We start from the raw sequence: 21,965 nt of genomic DNA, 5'->3' as shown, positions 1-21,965 counted from the left end.
TACACTGACACTATACACTGTATACTATATACAGAGGTCCTGTGTACAATGTCACCAGTGATCGCTGTATTACTTATACATTATATACAGAGCTCCTGTGTATAATGTCACCAGTGATCACTGTATTACCTGTACACAGACACTGCATACTAAGTACAGATCTCCTGTGAATACTGGAATTTATGGTGATAGTATTGTGTTTTTTTTTATTATTGATCAGTATTGTAGTATTCAGTCACTATGTGGTGGTAATATGTGGTCTGGTCATGATGTTGTGGTATTTGTTCCTTGTATTTGATATTATTCGATCACTGTGGTGGTAATATGTCATCTGGTCATGGTGTGGCGGTATTTGTGCCTTGTAGATAGTATTATAGGTCACTGTGGTGATATGGTTTCTGGTCATGGTGCTGTGGTATTTGTTCCTTGTATGTGGTATTATAGGTCATTTTAAAAATTGAAAAATAAAAATATACCTAAATTGTACTGCATATTTTAACAAATATTTAATAGGTTACAGTAGAGTAGGGCCTGGCCAAAAGTGTCTACCTTGTCATTTTGGTGGCTTAAAAAATCTTTTGGCCAAAACAAAAGCTGCCGGCTATATGTGTGATCTGGTGATGGGAACTGTCAATGTGTGATAGGTGAGAAGTGGAATTTTTCCAAGAGAGAGCGGTGGGACTGTGGACAGTTTGAGGGGTGGAGCGTGGAGGCGGGGCTGGGGTGGAGCCTGGGCGGAGTCTCAAGGGGGCCCCGGAAATTTTGCCAGTATGGGGCCCGAAATTTCTAGTGGCAGCCCTGGTGGACACTGAAGCCTTCAGTAAAGGTAAAGAGACTGCAACCTTGTGTCCTCGTTATTCACTGCGCCTTACATCATTCACCATCCACCATCTACACTCTGAGAAGCCCTGGGGATACACTTCACCTGTGGAAAGGTATATCATCTAGCTGCCATAACATCACCCCAGCGGACCCCTAAGCAGCGTCGGTCACCCTGACCGAATACCACAGGTGGCGTCACGAACTACCCCTTTAAAGACCTTTCCCAAAACCATAAAAACTCTTCTCTTTTACTGGACACCCCTGAGGGCCACGGACCAGGTCAGTCACCGTGACATCCTCCAAACCGAAGGACCTGGTACCGAGTACCCCATTGCCCTTACGTGGGGGCGATCCATCTTGGCGTCACGAACAGGATCTACTTAAGCCTGATAATCGGGTCATGTGTGCCTAAGAACTGTGCCAGAATTGTGCTTGAACTGCTTAAAGACTGTGTATTGCCATTTGCCACCAAAATTCCCGCCAAAACCGCCGCCATTACAGCGCCACGAGGAGCGCAGGAGAAGAAGGGCGTGGAGTTGTGGGCGTGAACGAACTGAGAAGCGAGCAGAATAATGGCTGCCCAGTCTAAATATCTCTGTACCTTGAGGACGTGTCTGTCAGCAGCTGAGATCCGCCTCCTGATCCTCAATGGCGGGCTGAGACAACAAAAACGAAACCGCCCAAGAAGAAGAGAGCGGGAAAAACACCAGGAAGCAGCGAGCCACGTGGAGGACACCATGGCAAGCCACCCGGAACCAGAGCGTGAGGTCGGAGCAGAGGACTCCCCCAGTTACCCGGAGAGGCACCGCGACCAGGCCTCCACAGTTGGCGCTGATTTCCTGCAGGCTGGAGTGGACAGCTGATCGACCAACTGCTGCAGCTGCGGGTGACCACCAAGGCCGCATGCCAGATAACACCTGCCGAGGACCAGCCGGCATCGCCACAGACACTGCTCCCTGCACCGCTACAGGAGGCGCTGCCAACATTGTCGACAGAACCACCGCGGACGACGACGCCGGCGGAGCCAGCTGACATGGAGAACACCGCTGCGGCCGGTAAGCACGCCAACCCTGCCCCAGTGACAGAGGGACTACTGATAGGCCCTGTAGAGGCGCCACCTCCCCGTGGTACTCATTGGTTGCAGTGTCTCGAACCCTGGGACCAGGCCACAGGCATGGAGCAATTTTTGAAGGCCCCAATCGCGCCCACCACCCTGCCGGGTGAGGAATACGCAGAGCGGACTGTGTACCGCTGGGTGAATCCTGGGTCCGATTTCATGGGGTTCCTCGGAGAAGAACGACACAAGGGAGAGACAGTGGAAGTGCTAAGTTGGGAGGACTACTAGGCCCAGGTTGCCGCAAGTGGGAGGAAACAGAGGAGAGACACCAGGCCCAACGCAAGGCTCACGATCAACGCGACCTAGCAGTCAAGGCCAAGGCCCGCAAGGACCGCACCACCTACCAGGCCCCGCGTAAGGCTACGTTCACATTTGCGTTGTGCGCCGCAGCGTCGGGCGCTGCAGCGTCGCCGCATGCGTCATGCGCACCTATATTTAACATGGGGGCGCATGGACATGCGTTGTGTTGCGTTTTGTGACGCATGAGTCTTTTTGGGCGCACGCGTCAGGGCACAGAGGACGCAGCAAGTTGCATTTTTTTTGCATCCAAAATCATGCAAAAAAAGGCCGCATGCATCACAAAACAATGCGTTTTGCATGCGTTGTGCGTTGCATCGCCGATGCGTCACCGACGCAACACACAACAACGCAAATGTGAACGTAGCCTAAGCAGGGCACAGTTGTAGCTTTCAAACTCCGAGGGGGATGGGGTTTCATCAAGGAGCAAGGACTGTATGCAGAGGTCTTTGTGAATAGGAGGGACGTGGAACCCCACCTCTGGGAAGGCCACCCAGACCGAGACCTTTACCCGGGAAACACCGTCACCTACACCAGACATTTTGGTGAGAAAGGCTGGTTTGGTTTAAATGTGCACAAGAAAAGAGACACTGTGGCACATTACGCCAAAGCTCCAGCTAAATCGTCTCCTGTGACAACGGCGCCACCATGCGTTCAAACTACCGCTACGACTACAACTACCACTGTCACTCCCACATACACTGCTACTCGGACCACCACCTGCACTGTCACCACTATTGAAACTGTGGTGGCTACTGAGCCAACTCCCGTGGTGACCCCTGCAAAGGTTATTCCTGAATGGAACACTGTGGGCACTCAGACCCCCAACTGGAGTGAGGGAGCTCCCTATGTAGTACCAGGCGGTAGCCAGTACCCAAAAGGACTACCCCCGCCGGTACTACCTCCAGAATGGTTCAAATAAACCTCGAAAATCCAAAAAGAATGTACATAGTTAACTGTTCTTTCTTTGCTGCCTTTAACTGTTTCTTTGCTGCTTTACAAGTACTGAACCCGTCCAGGGTTATTTCCTTAAAGGGGTCCCCTGTTTAAAGGGATCCTATGTTTCAGTTGCATCTAGCTTGCACAAGTTCTCTATTCATCAAAGAACTGCAGAATCATGGACTGTTGCATGACCACAAACTGTGCCTGTAAATAGTTTGCACCTTCTTAAAGGTGCTTCCTACTGGTTTTACATAGGAGGCTTTTACAGAGACTGCCTCTTAACAGAAACTGCTGTTAATTCTGCTGTAAAAATAACTTTGCTTTACAGACCTGAAGAAAAACCCGTTGGTGCGGCAGAATTCCGGGTCAGGATTATACGTCTTGTAGCCCACCCAAGACCAACGTTCGGGGGTTCGTAACAGGTCCCTCATATCGCATCACGTCACGTCGCCTTTAAGTAAACTTGTATACTGCTGATGTGATTATTTGGCACTACCTAATTGAGAGACTTGGGTTTACCCATAAAGGGAATGTTTACTTGTTGCACTTTCCTTAAAAGTAATAATGTTGCCCTGAGTAGTTAGATAGCAATAATGTTTACATAGACGATAGTATGTAGCCAAGAATAGAAAATGTTAAATGATGTACTTTAAATAAAATTGAGGTCAAATAAACTGAAGAAAAATGCAGTGAGCCCGTGGGGGTGGATAGATAGTCCTGCATGTGTAGAAGAGTTGAAGAAGAATAAAGAAAATGTTAATTTCCACTTTGAGGTTTGATAGTACACCCTTAGAGGGTATTTGCACTTAAGGACTGTTTTGTAATTGCACTTAGTAGATAATAGATAGTATACCTGTATGGGTAATTATAGTTCATTGTTTGTTATTTACATAACTTAAAGTCATACACCCTATGTAAATATATTCTTGCTTGCAACGTTCAAGTGTTCTCACCTCCCGTAAAGGGAAGCACAGTTATATTAATTTGTTTTATAGCATTTCCAAAATTTTGCATGTCTTTTGCTAATGTATTGTTGTTTTCTTTTCCTAGTCCGGGAGTACTGGATTTAAAGGGGGGGGGGGGGTGCAGCGCCCCAGAGTCCTGGTCGTTGCAGTAATATTATTCTTCCACCAGGGGGAGTGATATTACGTCTGATGGCAATAAAGGAGATCCTCTTACCAGGTATCACAAACCTAACACCACACTTCACACTCCAGTCCACCAGGGAGAACCTTGCTCCTGTCTACTAGGGCACTCCTCACAATTAGGTAAAACTGTTGAGCTGGATAGAAAGTTAGTGAGAAGCTGACTGGAGGGAGAAGGAGTCAGAGGCTTACTGGGCTTCACCCAGGTAACATTGAGTCAAAAGCTGACTGGGCTTCACCCAGGCAGTCACTGTCAGGCAGACAGAGGGGAAGGAGGAACATCACAGAGCTGCAGACAGAGAGGTCCCTGACAGGGGTGGGATCCTGTCAGAGGCCTAGACAGAAAGTCACGGAGCTGCGCCTGCCCCACGTGCGGCAGAATCCAAAGAAAGGACACGAAGAGAATTGTATTGTAGCGGGTGAGAAACTAAGTCATAGCACAAGGAGATAAAACCAGAAGGAGTTCTGCCCTGTAAAAGGCTGCCTCCTTCTGAGGTGCAGAAGCCGGTAGCCATCACCCCAGCGGACCCCTAAGCAGCGTCGGTCACCCTGACCGAATACCACAGGTGGCGTCACGAACTACCCCTTTAAAGACCTTTCCCAAAACCATAAAAACTCTTCTCTTTTACTGGACACCCCTGAGGGCCATGGACCGGGTCAGCCACCGTGACATTCCCCCGAACCGAAGGACCCGGTACCGAGTACCCCATTTCCCTTACGTGGGGGCGATCCACAATCCCCCTTTAACCCCCCTCCCCACATCATCATGTGCAGTCCCCCTTTAAGCCCCCTCCCCACATCATCATGTGCAGTCCCCCTTTAAGCCCCCTCCCCACATCATCATGTGCAATCCCCCTTTAAGCCCCCTCCCCACATCATGTGCAGTCCTCCTTTAACCCCCTCCTCACATTATGTGCAGTCCCCCTTTATCCTCCCCCACATCATGTGCAATCCCCCTTTACACCCCACATCATCATGTGCAGTCCCCCTTTCACCCCCTCCCCACATCATCATGTGCAGTCCCCCTTAGCCCCTTTCACAAATCAGTTTTTTGCTATCAGTCACAATCCGTCGAATTTTGAAAAAAAAAAATGATCCGGTGAATGATGCCGCTGGATCAGTTTTTTTCTCATAGACTTGTATTAGCGACGGATTGCGACGGATGGCCTCACGTTTCATCCATCGCTCGCTGGATCCGTCTAAAATTGTTTATCTGGCAGACGGAGACAAGGGACAACGTAACGAACAGTAGCACATAAGCGGGGCCCTGGACCTGCGGACCCCTCTGTGTACTGCTGTTCACCGGGCCTCATGCAGCAGTAAGGGCAGTAATGCCCTGATGGCGGCCCTGGCCACATCCATGTCTTCCTCCACTTAAACCTTCGCATTGTGGTTCTAGATAGCTAGTTTTAGTTTTGTAAATTCTAAGTTGTTTAGTTTACATAAAAAAAAAAAAACATGAAAAAAAAAATACAAAGGATTACTCCTCTCTTGACTCTGCCACCTATACCGGTACAGCCACCTCTTCCTCCACTTGGACCTGTGCTTCATGGTTTTAGATAGCTAGTTTTAGTTTTGTAAAAACTAGTTTTTTTTTAAGTGAGTTATATAAAAATAAACATTAAAAAAATATATAAATAAATGAAAAAAAAAAAAAGTTGGATGACTAGACAACTATTACAGCCACACCCAGCCAATCTTCAACTCTATTTGCCATTGGTTTCATTTAAGTGCCTACTCCCCAAATAAGCCAAAAAACTGTGTTGGCTACCTCCTCCTGCTCTTCCTCCTCCTCCTCCACATACAACGCCACATCCACCTCCTCTACCTCTGGGCTGTGAGTAGCAGACAACTGCAGCTTCTAATCTCCCATGGAGACTATTGAAGCATGCAAAAAGTAAAGAAAAATGGTTTTAAAAATATATAAAAAAATAAAAGTTAAAATCACCCCCCATTCAAAATAAAACAATAAAAAACAAACAAACACATATTTGGTATCGCCGCGTTCAGAATCGCCCGATCTATCAAGCTATAAAAAGAATTAATCCGATCGGTAAACGGTGTAGCGAAAAAATAGTCAAAACGCCAGAATTACCATACATTTCTTTGGTCGCTGCAACATTGCATTACAATGCAATAACGGACGATCAAAAGAACATATTCACACCAAAATGGTATCATTAAAAACCTCAGCTCGGGGTGCAGGAAATAAGCCCTCACCCGACCCCAGATCACGAAACGCTACGGGTATCGGAAAATGGCGCAATTTAATTTTTTTTTTTTTACTATTTTTTTTTTTTCACCATTTAAATAAAAGAACGACTTAGACATGTTTGGTGCTATGAACTCGTAATGACCTGGAGAATCATAATGGCAGCTCAGTTTTAGCATTTGGTGAACATGGCAAAGAAAAAAACCTAAAAAACAAGTGTAGGATTGCACTTTTTTTGCAATTTCACAGCACTTGGAATTTTTTTCCCATTTTCTAGTACACGATATATTAGAAACAATGGTGGCTTTCTAAAGTACAACTTGTCCCGCAAAAAACAAGCCCTCGCATGGCCATATTGCTGGAAAAATAAAAAAGTTATGGCTCTGGGAAGGAGGGGAGCGAAAAACGAAAACCGAAAATGGCTGCGGCGTGAAGGGGTACATGCATTTTTGGTGCTGATTTTCACCTACTTATTATTAGTATGAGTGAAATCTGCAGCAAAAATGCTAGGAGGAGAATCGACATCCTGAAGATTTAAAGCTGGACCAAATCTGCAAGGATGAGACCTCAGGATTCTCGTTTACTCCGCTGGCATCAGGAAAATCGTCAGGTTTTGTGGGAAAAACTCTGCAGGAAAAAAATGCCACAAAAACGCAAAAAAATGCCACAAAAACGAGGCTTTCGGAGCAGAAACTCAACGAAAATTCCAAAGTTGAGGAGTTTTGAGATTTGTAGAGTTTGCGCTCAGTTTCCCTTCCATAACTCCTCAAAAAACCATGTGTACCCATAGCCCAAAGTGTTTTTTTTAGGGTAATTTTGTAGCAGATTTACTTAAAAAACGTACTATAAGAACTGTGTGACCAGCTGCAGCGCTTCGCACATGCGCAATGGCAGAGCATGAGTCACAGCATAACTCTCCAGAAACCAGAAGTGCTACCAGAGCTCCTTTACGTAAACTACGTACGCCTATCACTTAGCTTACGGCAGACTGATCACATGCACCGAAGTGTAATTCACATGAGCGCAAGGATATCCTGTGGAATAAGTAAGAAGTTCCGGCCCTGTGTGTAGGAAGAGACTTGTTGCATTGAATGTCCCTCATTCGTTACCGAGAATTGTGTGTATCCGTGCGCTGCGTTCGCCGCTGTGCGGGCACTTCCGAATTCACGACGAGCAGGTACGTAACGTATGAGAGTTTTTTAATCACTGCTCTGTCTTGTCTTATGGCGCCTCTCTATACCGTAAAGCACCCAGTACTGTGTGTCTTTCCCTTCCCTTCCTCTTTCCTGGTAAAAAGCCTCATTTCCTCCTAATGTTTTGCTTTGGACTCTTTAAGGGGTTGTAATGGCCGAGTGTAATGTCTCAGGATGCGACATTTGTGCCATTCTTGCTTCCTATAGAAGTCAATGGAAGTGTCACGTGACTGTCGCCTATTAGGGGGGCGCAGCCTTGGAGTGGCGCAGTGTTTATCAGCAGAACCATCAAAATCCACAGAAAATGCTGATAAAATCCCACATCTCCTATGTACGTGTTAGTAATGAACGTTTCTATTCACTGACAGCAAACAGGAACAAGCGGTTCCTCCAAGCTCAAGATAAGTTCACCCCAAGATATAGTAACTTGTTGATATGCAACCCAAGATAAAGTCTGGTCTCCCTCAAATACCCGAAGCAAAAGGCAGCGGCCCGGACTACCCCTTTAATTTTGAACAGGACAGGTGCGCGATACCTGGCGCTCACACCAGGGGGCAGACATGAGTCACTGACCCCATTTATAGTGTGGAGCCGGATGACCCTTGGAGGTTTGTTCACACGCTGCGTTTTTCCCCCTCGTGGTTTTCATGGGTAAACACCCCCCCCAGGATCAAAAAAATGAATGAGATTTCTGAAATCATTTTTTTTCCTTGCAGATTTGAAGTAGTCTCTTATCTTAGAATGTTGATTCTTTCAGCAGTTTGCAGAGTTTTTCACTCATTTTAAAGAATGGGAAAAAAAACGCATATTTTATGCTGCGCTTTTCCTGACAATACTTGGTGCCAAAAATCTGCTTCAAATTTTCAGCGTGTCCACATACCCTTAAAGGGATTGTCCGGCATTGGGGTACAAGTCTACAGCTACTCTATGTGACTGCCAAGACTTGTGAATCCATACAGGGAGCGCAGGGCGCACTGTCAGGATTTCTGGTGCCGGGATTGCAAATATGTGATGTGCATCCATGCGGTCACATGCTAACTAGACGTGCACACAGCCTCAATACAAGTGAACTGAGCGAGGCTGCACACGTCTAGTCGGAATGTGGCTGGGAATATGCAAATCACATACTTGTGGGTCACGTGACTGCCCGCTCCTGCCGCCGACACTAGAGAATCCTGACAGTGTGTACGATGCAAGGTGTCTCAAGTCTGCAGTAACATAGGGGACAACCCCTTTAAGGGGGTATATTCTTAGGGTTAGGCCATGATTAGCAGAAATGGAACATTTTACCCCTAATGTCACAAATTCATCGTGATTCTGCAGCAATTTCTCCATTTATTGCCGGTGCATTTACTGCGGATTTCACCCCAAATATTGAAAGGGTAAAATCCACTGTGTGAATCCACAGCATTTCCACCATATAATAATGACTCCGTGGATTTAAAAAATTTGCAGCAAGCCCTTTTTCCGCTCCCAAATTTTTCCATTACATGTGGACAATGACCCTTTTTTTTTTTTTTTTTTTTAACCCCATCAACATGTAATTTGCTGTGGATTTGCAGGGAGGGGGGTAATCAACACCCAAAATCCACCCCAAAAAAAGTATTACGTAGCAGAAAGGGGGCGGATGGAGGGAAATAACACATGGCCGCAGTCATTGTTTCTATTCTAATCGTGTAGACTCATAGTTTTGCATAGGAGCTGTGGATATAAAACGGTAAGGTGTTTTTAGTCGAGACTATTTGGAGAGTTGCTTCCTATTTTAAACTTTTTTTTTTTAGTTTTTTTTTATATGTTGAAGCAGCAATAATAATAATAATAATAATAATAAAAAAAAAAAAGATGCGCAGGTTAACATTCTGTAAGGGACCTGGCAGTAGATTTTTGCCGTCTGTACCTCATGCAGCAGAGAGAACTTACTTTGGTGAACCAGCTATGGAGAGACCTGTCAGTCCTGGGGATTGGAGAGGGGGAGGACAGGCTGTCAGGGACTGGCTGCAGGCTAGTCATCCAAGGCGCATATTTCCCGGAGGGCCCTCCAATGTATGAGTGTGTGTTCTGTGAACCGCAGCAGTGTCTGATTCCTGCTGCCTGCGGGTCGGGCAGGCTTCCCGGGCACATGCCGTGACATTAGGATCAGAGGAGGTGCGACCTCGGAGATGCATGCTGAGCTTAAAGACGTTGCCCAGGCTTATGATACTGATGACTTAGCCTTGAAATAGGACATTAATTCCAGATTGATGGGGGTCTCCTATACCCGGTACCCCCACTGATCAGCTATTTACAGCCTGGATATAGACAGTGGACGGAGTCAGGACAGCACAGCTCGGTTCCTTGTTGACAGGGCTGTGGAGTCGGTAAGACAAACCTCCCGATTCCTCAATTTCCATGACACTGACTCCACCAAAATGGGCTCCGACTCCATGACTCCGACTCCACAGCCCCACATCTGTTGCCAAAAACGGCAAATCAGTTCCTATTTATTCCACTAGGAGCCAAAATATCTGAGAACGTCCTGCCTAAAAGGAACCGCTCCAACTCCGTTCCGTCTATCCACAGGCACTGCCGGTGCTGGAAACAGCTGATAAGTCGGGGGCACTTGGTATAGGACCCCCGCTAATCTGATACTCTTGTCCTTTAGCAAACATCAATATAAAAATCCTGGGGACTCCTATAAAGGTCTCCACACTCGTGAATTTTGGCTAAACCTGCTGACTGCCAGTCATCTCACCGTGTGTGTGGGGGTCCTTACTCTTCCTCAGTAGCAGATGTCTGACTCTTCGGCTTATCTCCTCTCATTATTGAGGACACATGTGTGGAGGACTTAGCGGGAGATTTTGGGTCAGTCAGTGTACAGGGAAGAATGTTTGTAAGGAGATGGGTCACCTTCATCTGAGAGTTGGTGAGGGTCCCGGACCTCTGATCCAGTGCTATACTAACGGCACATCTACGTGATACCAGTGACTTTCCTTTGTCCTCACTGTTCCTTGTTTTTCCTCTTTCCAGACCGGTGCTATAACAATGGTGGTCACGTTGCCTTTTTTACCATCACCTGAGATGTGAATGAAGCATTTTACAGTATTTCCACAACGTTACACTTGTCATGTGGATTATCGCCCGACACTTGTGGATGGTGGATGGTCCTCGGGGGCAGTGACCGTGTGGAGTTTTGACAATTGGTACACAGAATCTCGGAAACAAGGAAAGGAAGCGAAGAAACAAGATGGAGTCCATCAAGTCTTACGGTTGCATCAATTTATTTTTGCTACTGTCCTCAATGGTCGTCTTATCACCAGAACCAACAAATGGTGAACGGATCCCTGTGAGGCATGAGCAGGATAGCTCGGGACAACACGGTAAGAGCTGCGGGGTAGTGTGTCCTGTATAATTTATATGTGTGAGCGTTTTATATGTCACACAACCGTGCCGCTAAAATGTAAGAATTCAGAAGTATGTAAAATACGCCCCGTGTATGGACCGGCTGCCGGTCTCCTGCCTGATCTCAACACTCTCATAAGCCTTAAGTTAAAGGGAACCTGTCACCTGAATTTGGCAGGACCAGTTTTGGGTCATATGGGCGGGGTTTTCGGGTGTTTGATTCACCCTTTCCTTACCCGCTGGCCGCAATATTGCCTTGCGCAGGCGTGTACTCCGGAGGACAGAGAATTAACTTCAATCCAATATTGCGGCCAGCATGCATCCAGCGGGTAAGGAAAGGGTGAATCAAACACCCGAAAACCCCGCCCATATGACCCAAAACTGGTGCCGCCAAATTCAGGTGACAGGTTCCCTTTAAGGACAGGAGACCCGCGGTGGTCCATACAGGGACCGTGTTTCACGGATGTCTGAAGTCATCATGAAAGGATATCTTGTGGGATCATCTATTAGCGGAGGATGCCAGTTATAAACCGGTTGCTACTGCACTAAAACAATGGAGCAAATATCTGCATAGGAGAAGGATGTGCTGCTGCTGTTGATTGCTATCAGCATATCCCGTCTGGACATTTGCCAGCTGTCTGACCTATTAGTTTTAGGGTTGTAGGACACCAGCTTACATAGTTAGCCCTATAGGCCAGGCAGTGCTCTCTGGGAAGATAATATGCAAATTCTTTCCTTCAAGACAAACAAAGCTGTCTCTAGTGACTCTTATTGAAGGTGACTTCCTGGTAATACCATGTCCATCCCTTTAATTAGCCCTGCCACGTGACTATGGGTGCCATATTCTGTCTGCAGGCAGCTGTCGGGGTTCTTGCCCCTCATCAGTGCAGTGTACTGGTTGGTGCTGGGTGAGAAGCCTGTGACGGAGGTTTAGGGGTAATGTTTATTGTAATGGAGCTGGTGTAAGGAGACTAATTGGCCAGGATAGTATTTGTTTTGTTCTGGTATACAGCCTACAGGTGTGAATAAAATTGTTCCTTATCAAAGAACAGCAAGCAGAGAATTTGAAAAACATAAAAGGTCCATTTACACTGCACGATTATCGGGAACTCCGAGTGCTTATTTCAGGGTCAAAACCGTGGACTTGCAGGCATATTGCCCCTTTGGCGGTCATTTAACAGTACGCATTAAATATAAATATATATGTCTGTGCTGGTGCTCATAAATGGGATTTGCATTGTCCTGTAGATATTTGGCATGGGTTCGGCAAAATAAAAAAAATTGTTCATACAAATTGATTTTTTTTGTATGGCACATATTTTTCCTTGGGTACCTACCCATATATTGTTTATGTAAAATTTCACTTACTATTTCAATTCCGCATCTACTTGTCTTTTGTATTATCACATTATGGATATAAGGAATTTTACTTTGTATTTTATATACCTTGTCAATGGAAATGCTGAAGATGAAGGTTCACTATGGAAGAATTGTCTGGGAAATGTGATTTTAAAGAAACAAACAAAACCCACAAACAATATTCACCCGTTCAATCCCCCGTAACTCTACTTCTGATGGTCCAATGTCCCCGACAGGGGCCCCGGCTTACTTGTCTGCAGCAATGACCTGTCATACAGCCATGTGACCCTCACAGCCAATCACTGGTATCAGCAGTCATGTGGTGATGCTGACATCATCAGTAAGGTCAGTGATTGGCTGTAGCAATGACCTGTCATACAGCCATGTGACCCTCACAGCCAATCACTGGTATCAGCCGTCATGTGCTCTACATGCTGACCTCATCAGTAAGGTCAGTGATTGGCTGCAGCAATCACTGGAATGTACGACATATCCTCTCTGCAAGGAAGTAAACAGTCCGGCACGGAGGGGATTGATCAGGCGAGAAGGGTGTGTGTTTTTTTTTTTTTTTGTTTTTTTTTTGCTATTTGCCCCTTTTTATAATTCTGGACATCCCCTTTGATATATTAGTTAAATTTTAACACTAAGTTATTAATTTCACACGTCCTTGGTAATTACAGGATTTCATAATTTTATCACTTGTGTGTTTCAACACCATTTTCCTGATTTTACACTCATTTCCCCCGGCCGTACAGTAATGGTGACTGTTCTGTACAGTAGGGTATTGTTCTGCCTTTATATAAGCCAGACATGGGGGTGATCTGGATTGCTGTTCACACGAAAGGCTGCCATGTAAGACCGTCAGTAGTTTGCCAGGAGATTCCAGCAGCCGCACGATTTTGGAAGGGATGGATTCTTGAGGAAACAACCCCTTTAATTCTGGATCCTTTGAAGGTAAATTTAATCTTTAACCATTGGATAGATGAAAATTGATGACTGGTCCCAACTATCCCATCTGTGTCAATGGTTTGGCGGTCGAGCCTGGGCACAACCGCTCTGGTCACTCTCTGAGGGACATCCGGACTTAGCTGAGCACAGTGTTTGGCGATCAGTGAGTGCTGATAACTCTTTAATGCAGTGCGAAGTCTTTTAAGACAGGTAATTTCTGGTTTTCCAATCCTGATATTTCAGCATCAAGATGTTAAGGAGCACGAAAACCAATAAGGCAGTGTGCACACGGTGCATTTTTGATGCGTTTTCACAGCAGTTTTCCCCTACGGAAATGGGCCAGAAACGCTATGGAATCCTTATGCCTGCTGCTAATTCAATGGCAATCCTGAAGTGCTGTGCACATGATCAGTGACTTTCCTTTGAGTATTTGCAGTACATTTATTTTCTGCAGCATGTCAATTCTTTCTGCGTTTCTGCAGCGTTTTTCACCCATTGACTTCAATTGAGTCAGTCAAATCCGCAGCAAAAACACGGGTGTAAAAATGTTTGCAGATTTGCTGAGTATTTTATTGCATTTTCACGTACTTCCTATGGTGTTTCCCACGCTGTCATCTGTGTGAAACACCGGCGTGGATGTTCTTATTGGCCGTAACGCTACTGCCGGTACGTCTGTCGGTCAGAGCGCCACCGGGTTATGCTGTCAGATGTCCGCATGACCCAGCAGCTGTGACTGTGACCCCTGGTAACGCTGCTGCCAGTAAGACCGTCGGTCAGAGTGCTGCGGGGTTATGCTGTCAGATGTCAGCATGACCCCGCAGCTGTGACTGTGACCCACAGCGATGACATGCGGTAAAAAGGATACCGCAGGTCAGCAGGCGTGGACTGATGAGACTACTGCTCCCATTGGGCTACGTCTGCTGTCACTGGTAAGTGACAGCAGGTGCCACTGATGGGAGACGTAGTCTCATCTGCCTGCGCCTGTGCTCACAGTTTAAAAAAAAAAAGTAAAATAATTACATACATATTCAAATAAAAATAAAAAACCCATTATACTCACCTTAACACCAACTCCCCAATGCCCTCGTCTTCTAGAAAAAATAATAAACTACCATATACTCACCTGTCCGCCGTAGTCCACATAATCCCGAGTGTCCCATGGCAATCTCATGTATAGAACAGTCACATCAGGAGATGTGACTGCTCTACCCGGCCGCCGGCGATACACTGATAGGAGGTAATCGCTCCCACAGTGTATCACTGAGCTGCCGTGAAGGAGTTCACCGGAGTTCATAAGCTGATCAGCTCTGGTGCTCTCACTTACAGCACCGCTGCGTGAGAACTTTCTCATGGCAGCTCAGTGCTATACACTGCGGGAGCGATTACCTGTCAGTGTATCGCCGGCTGTCTTTGAGAGCAGTCACATCAGTGACTGCTCTCAAAGTCATCAGGATCGTCGTGGGACATTATGGATTATTTTAGCTGCGGACAGGTGAGGAATATTGTGGATTTTTATCTTATTTTTGTTGCAGGTGACGTTGGCTTCTGTGGATTAGGCATTCGGTGAGTATAGTTTAATTAAGATTTATTAAAGGAGTCTGTGTCATCATTTCAAATAAAGGACTTTATTCTGGGTGTGTGTTTTTTTTTATACAATATCACTATGGGGTTACTAATGGACAGTTGTCTTATAGACGCCTCTCCATTACTGATCTGTGGGCTTGATGTCACCTGACAGTACAAAGGTGACATCAATCCCACAAATATGAATCCCACTTGCCACCGCTACAAAAGAAAGTGGAAAGAGCGAGGCTAAGCGCCAGATTTGGCGCATCTCATAGATACGCCTTTTTTGGGGCGGCTGAGAGCTGATGTTTTTAGTTTGGGAGAGGGCCAATATCCATGGCCCCTTCCTAGGCTATTAATATCAGCCTACAGCTGTCTGCCTAGCCTTTGCTGGTTAGATTTTATGTCCGTTTTTTTCTGGGGTTCCACTGTAAACTAGCCAGTAAAGGCTAAGCAAACAGCTGTGAGCTGATATTAATAGCCTGGGAATGTTTATGGCTATTGGCTTCTTCCCAGAATATTAACCCCTTCCCGATCTGTGACGCCACGTAGGCGTCATGAAAGTCGGTCCCAATCCGACCTGTGACGCCTATGTGGCATCATGGAGGGATCGCGTCCCTGCAGATCGGGTAAAAGGGTTAACTCCAATTTTACCCGATCCGCAGGGACAGGGGGAGTGGTACTTCAGCCCAGGGGGGGTGGCTTCACCCCCCCCGTGGCTACAATCGCTCTGATTGGCTGTGAAACAGCCAATCAGAGCGATTTGTAATATTTCTCCTATGAAAACTGGTGAAATATTACAATCCAGCCACGGTCGATGCTGCAATATCATCGGCCATGGCTGGAAACCCTGATCTCCCCCCCCCCCCGCCACCGATCGCCTCCCCAGTCCTTCATCCTGTGCTCTGCTCCCCTCCGTCCGCCTGTCCGCTCTCCCGTCCTACTGTCCGCTCACCCCGTGCTCCGATCCCCCCCCTGTGCTCCGTTCCCCCCCCTGCTCCGATTTCCCCCCCTCCCCCTCATACTTACCGAGCCTCCCGGAGTCCGTCCGTCCGCTCCATGGGCGCCGCCATCTTCCAAAATGCCGGCCGGCAGATTCGTTCCAGGTACATTTTGATCAATGTGATAGGTTTTATCACAGTGATCAAAATAAAAAAATAGTAAATGAACCCCCTCCTTTATCACCCCCATAGGTAGGCACAATAATAAAATAAAGAAAATATATTTACTTTTATTTTTCCACTAGGGTTAGGGTTAGAACTAGGGTTAGGGTTAGGGCTAGGGTTAGGGTTAGAATTAGGCTATGTGCACACAGTGTGGATTTGGCTGCGGATCCGTGGCGGATTGGCCACTGCGGATTCGTAGCAGTTTTCCATCAGGTTTACAGTACCATGTAAACCTATGGAAAACCAAATCCGCTGTGCCCATGGTGCGGAAAATACAGCGCGGAAACGCTGCTTTGTATCTTCCGCAGCATGTCAATTCTTTGTGTGGATTCCGCAGCGTTTTACACCTGTTCCTCAATAGGAATCCGCAGGTGAAATCTGCACAAAAAACGCTGGAAATCCACGGTAAAACGCAGTGTATTTTACCTGCGGATTTTTCAAAAATGGTGTGGAAAAATCTCACACGAATTCGCAACGTGGGCACATAGACTTAGGGTTGGAATTGGAGCTAGGGTTGGAAATAGGAATAAAATTAGGCTTGTGGTTAGGGTTAGGGGTGTGTTGGGGTTAGGGTTGTGGTGAGGGTTGGGATTAGGGTTGTGGTGAGGGTTGGGATTAGGGTTAGGATTAGGGTTGGGATTAGGGGTGTGTCGGGGTTAGGGTTGTGGTTAGGAGTGTGTTGGGATTAGGGTTAGGGGTGTGTTGGGGTTAGTGTTGGAGTTAGAATTGAGGGGTTTCCACTGTTTAGGCACATCAGGGGTCTCCAAAGGCAACATGGCGCCACCATTGATTCCAGCCAATCTTGCGTTGAAAAAGTCAAATGGTGCTCCCTCCCTTCCGAGCCCTGACGTGCGCCCAAACAGTGGTTTACCCCCACATATGGGGTACCAGCATACTCAGGACAAACTGGGCAACAATTATCGGTGTCCAATTTCTCCTGTTACCCTTGCGAAAATAAAAAATTGCTTGCTAAAACATAATTTTTGAGGAAAGAAAAATTATTTTTTATTTTCACGGCTCTGCGTTATAAACTTCTGTGAAGCACTTGGGGGTTCAAAGTGCTCACCATACATCTAGATAAGTTCCTTGGGGGGTCTAGTTTCCAAAATGGGGTCACTTGTGGGGGGTTCCTACTGTGTAGGCACATCAGGGGCTCTGCAAACGTAACATGATGCCCGCAGACCATTCCATCAAAGTCTGCATTCCAAAACCTCACTACTTCCCTTCCGAGCCCCGACGTGTGCCCAAACAGTGGTTCCTCCCACATATGGGGTATCAGCGTACTCAGGACAAACTGAACAACAACTTTTGGGGTCCAATTTCTCCTGTTACTCTTGTGAAAATAAAAAATTGAGGACTAAAAAATAATTTTTGAGGAAAGAAAAATGATTTTTTATTTTCACTGCTCTGCCTTATGAACTTCTGTGAAGCACTTGGGGGTTTAAAGTGGTCACCGCACATCTAGATTAGTTCCATGGGAGATCTAGTTTCCAAAATGGGGTCACATGTGGGGGAGCTCCAATGTTTAGGCACATAGGGGCTCTCCAAACGCGACATGGTGTCCGCTAACGATTGGAGCTAATTTTTCATTCAAAAAGTCAAATGGCGCTCCTCCCCTTTCGAGCCCTGTCGTGCGCCCAAACAGTGGTCCCCCCCCCCCATATGGGGTATCGGCGTACTCAGGAAAACTTGTACAATAGCTTTTGGGGTCCAGTTTATCTTTTACCCTTGGGAAAATAAAAAAATTGTTGCTAGAAGATCTTTTTCGTGACTAAAAAGTTGTGTTCATTTTTTCCTTCCATGTTGCTTCTGCTGCTGTGAAGCACCTGAAGGGTTAATAAACTTTTTGAATGTGGTTTTGAGCACCTTGAGGGGTGCAGTTTTTAGATTAATGTCACTTTTCGGTATTTTCAGCCATATAGACCCCTCAAACTGACTTCAAATGTGAGGTGGTCCCTAAAAAAAAAATGGTTTTGTAAATTTCATTGTAAAAATGAGAAATCGCTGGTCAAATTTTAACCCTTATAACTTCCTAGCAAAAAAAATGTTTCCAAAATTGTGCTGATGTAAAGTAGACATGTGGGAAATGTTTTTTATTAACTATTTTGTGTCACATAACTCTTTTAACAGAATAAAAATTCAAAATTTGAAAATTGCGAAATTTTCAAAATTTTCGCCAAATTTCAATTTTTTTCACAAATAAACGCAAAAATTATCGACCTAAATTTACCACTAACATGAAGCCCAATATGTCACGAAAAAACCGTCTCAGAACTTCTAGGATCCGTTGAAGCGTTCCTGAGTTATTACCTCATAAAGGGACACTGGTCAGATTTGCAAAAAACGGCCAGGTCATTAAGGTCAAAATAGGCTGGGTCATGAAGGGGTTAACATCAGCCCTCGGCTTTCCCTCTGCTGGTTATTAAAATTATGAGTGAGCCCGCTCAATTTTTTTTCTTTAAAATTAAGGGTACTGTCACACAGTGCCATTTTCATCGCTACGATGGCACGATCCGTATGATTATCGCTCCAGCATCGTAGACTGCGGTCACACTTTGCAATCACGGCGCTGGAGCGATGCCGAAGTCCCCGGGTAACCAGGGTAAACATCGGGTTACTAAGCGCAGGGCCGCGCTTAGTAACCCGATGTTTACCCTGGTTACAAGCGAACACATCGCTGGATCGCTGTCACACACAACGATCCAGCGATGTCAGCGGGTGATCAAGCGACGAAAGAAAGTTCCAAACGATCTGCTACGACGTACGATTCTCAGCAGGGTCCCTGATCGCAGTAGCGTGTCAGACACTGCGATATCGTAACGATATCGCTAGAACGTCACGAATCGTACCGTCGTAGCGATCAAAATTGCACTGTGTGACAGTACCCTAACAGTTGCTCTTTGGTTACAGCCTATGTATGTTCATTCTGTTAATTCTCCAAATAGGCTAGTGACAATGTGTGTGTGTTTGTGTTTACTTATCGGCTTAGTAATGAGGGTGTCGGGCTGACACCTTTTCATTACTAAACCTAGGGCTTGGTGTCAATGACAGCTGCTGACCCCCAAGCCCTAATCCCTTTACCCTGATGCCACTGCATCAGCATGAAAAAGGTGGTGTTGAACCAATAAATTACATCACCAAACTTTTTTTTTTTTAAATATCTTTATTTAGCTCAAAAAAGCCTTTATTGCTGTACAAAAACGCATGCAAAAACCGCATCGCTTTTTTGCCCCAGCGTTTTTCCTGCCAAGAGATGCAGAAACCTTGCAGAAATTTCTGCAAGCAAATACTCAACGTGCGCACATAGCCTAACGTAGCCTACTCCCTATTCTCCAGTCACTAGGCGTAAAGGACACTGCTCTCTCCTGGTTCTCCTCCTACCTTTATAACCGCTCCTTCAGTGTTCTGTTCGCTGGCTCCACTTCATCTCCTCTTCCTCTCACTGTCGGGGTACCTCAGGGCTCAGTCCTTTGCCCCCTTCTCTTCTCCCTCTACACGGCCCCAATTGGACAGACCATCAGCAGATTTGGCTTTCAGTACCATCTTTATGCCGATGACACACAACTATACATACTATAGTCCCCTGACCTTACCCCTGCTGTACTACAGAACGCCACTGACTGTCTGTCCGCAGTCTCCAACATCATGTCCGCTCTCTGTCTGAAACTCAACCTCTCCAAAACTGAACTTCTTCTGCTCCCGCCATCTACTAACCTCCCGTGGGTGGCACCATAATAACACCCCAGCAGCAAGCGCGCTGTCTGGGTGTTATGTTTGACATCAATCTATCCTTCACATCCCATATACAATCTCTTGCCGCTTACACCTACACTATGTTCCAAATTATTATGCAAATAACATTTTTATCGGATTTTCCTAAATGGTCGGTGCAAATGACAGTCAGTCTAAGAAAAGTAATCACCCGTTAGAGTATACATCGAATTTTAGTGAATAAACCTCCCAATGATAACAGTATAATCTCCAAAATGAATAAAAACTTAAAATGCACTGTTCCAAATTATTAGGCACAGTAGAATTTCTAAACATTTGATTTGTTTTAAAGAACTGAAAATGCTCATTTGTGGAATTTGCGGCATTAGGAGGTCACATTCACTGAACAAAAAAGCTATTTAACTCCAAACATCCTAATAGGCCAAGTTACATGTTAACATAGGACCCTTCATGGATGTCACCTTCACAATTCTTGCATCCATTGAACTTGTGAGTTTTTGGAGAGTTTCTGCTTGTATTTCTTTGCATGAAGTCAGAATAGCCTCCCAGAGCTGCTGTTTTGATGTGAACTGCCTCCCACCCTCATAGATCTTTTGCTTGATGATACTCCAAAGGTTCTCTATAGGGTTGAGGTCAGGGGAAGATGGTGGCCACACCATGAGTTTATCTCCTTTTATGCCCATAGCAGCCAATGACTCAGAGGTTTTCTTTACAGCATGAGATGGGGCATTGTCAGCATGAAGATGATTTTGCTCCTGAAGGCACATTTCCGCTTTTTATACCATGGAGGAAAGTTGTCAGTCAGAAACTCTATATACTTTGCAGAGGTCATTTTCACTCCTTCAGGAACCTTAAAGGGCCCTAACAGCTGTTTCTCCATGATTCCGGCCCAAAACATGACTCCTCCACCTCGTTGCTGATGTTGCAGCCTTGTTGGGACATGGTGGCCATCCACCAACCATCCACTACTCCATACATCTGGACCATCCAGGGTTGCTCGACACTCATCAGTAAACAAGACTGTTTGGAAATTAGTCTTCATGTATGTGTGGGCCCAATGCAACCATTTCTGCTTGTGAACACTGTTTAAGGGTGGCCGAATAGTAGGTTTATGAACCACAGCAAGCCTTTGAAGGAGTCTACACCTTGAGGTTTGAGGGACTCCAGAGGCACCAGCAGCTTCAAATATCTGTTTGCTGCTTTGTAATGGCTTTTTAGCAGCTGGTCTCTTAATCCGATTAACTTGCCTGGCAGAAATCTTTCTCATTATGCCTTTATCAGCACAAACACATCTGTGCTCAGATACAGCCACAAATCTCTTAACAGTACAATGATCACCCTTAAGTTTTTGGGAAATTTCTAATGTTTTGATCCCTTCACCAAGGCATTGCACTATTTGATGCTTTTCAGCAGCAGAGAGATCCTTTTTCTTTCCCATGTTACTTGAAAACTGTGACCTGCTTAATAATGTGGAACATCATTTTTAAGTAGTTTTCCTTTAATTAGAATCACCTGGAAAGTCAATTATCACATGTGTTTAAGATTGATTTCAGTGATCCATTGAGCCCTGGGACACAATACCATCCACGAGTTTATTTGAAAAACAAAACAATCAAATCTTTCTGACACTTAAATCCAATTTGCATAATAATTTGGAACACAGTGTAAAGAACATCTCTAGAATCCGCCCGTTTCTCACCATGGAAACAACGAAACCCCTCACTGTCGCCTTGATCCACTCCCGCCTGGACTACTGTAACGCTCTATTAATTGGCCTCCCCCTCACTCAACTTTCCACTCCATCCTTAATGCAGCAGCCAGGGTCGTTCACCTGGTTAATCGTTACTCGGACGCGTCCGCTCTGTGCGAGTCATTGCACTGGCTGCCCATTCATTCAAACTGCTTGTTCTCACCCATAAAGCTCCCCACAGTGCGGCACCCCCTACATCTCCTCATTTCTGTGTATCGGCCAACCCACTCTTTACGCTCTGCAAGCGACTTTCGACTAACCTCTGCACTAATCCGTACCTCCCACTCCCGACTCCAAGACTTCTCCCGTGCTGCACCAATCCCCTGGAATGTTCTGTC

The 21,965-nt window shown here is 45.9% G+C and overlaps 1 protein-coding gene across 4 annotated transcripts in view; it reads left to right on the top strand.

Annotated features, from left to right (window-relative positions):
* Positions 1 to 21,965, top strand: part of ADAM17 (ADAM metallopeptidase domain 17) — a 211,211-nt gene that overhangs the window by 7,745 nt on the left and 181,501 nt on the right. For 2 of the 4 annotated variants that reach the window (XM_077291408.1, XM_077291409.1), the window contains exon 2: positions 10,735 to 11,084. In XM_077291408.1, the coding sequence (XP_077147523.1) occupies positions 10,952 to 11,084 (133 nt within the window). In that variant the 5' untranslated portion in view covers positions 10,735 to 10,951. Of the gene's footprint in view, positions 1 to 7,439; positions 7,713 to 10,734; positions 11,085 to 21,965 lie in introns of those variants that run through there. The other 2 variants (XM_077291407.1, XM_077291410.1) reach the window with 2 other exon arrangements.

Source organism: Ranitomeya variabilis, chromosome 2 (genome assembly GCF_051348905.1).
Source record: "Ranitomeya variabilis isolate aRanVar5 chromosome 2, aRanVar5.hap1, whole genome shotgun sequence".
NCBI classification, from domain to species: domain Eukaryota; kingdom Metazoa; phylum Chordata; class Amphibia; order Anura; family Dendrobatidae; genus Ranitomeya; species Ranitomeya variabilis.
This window is presented reverse-complemented; position numbering and strand designations above follow the sequence as displayed.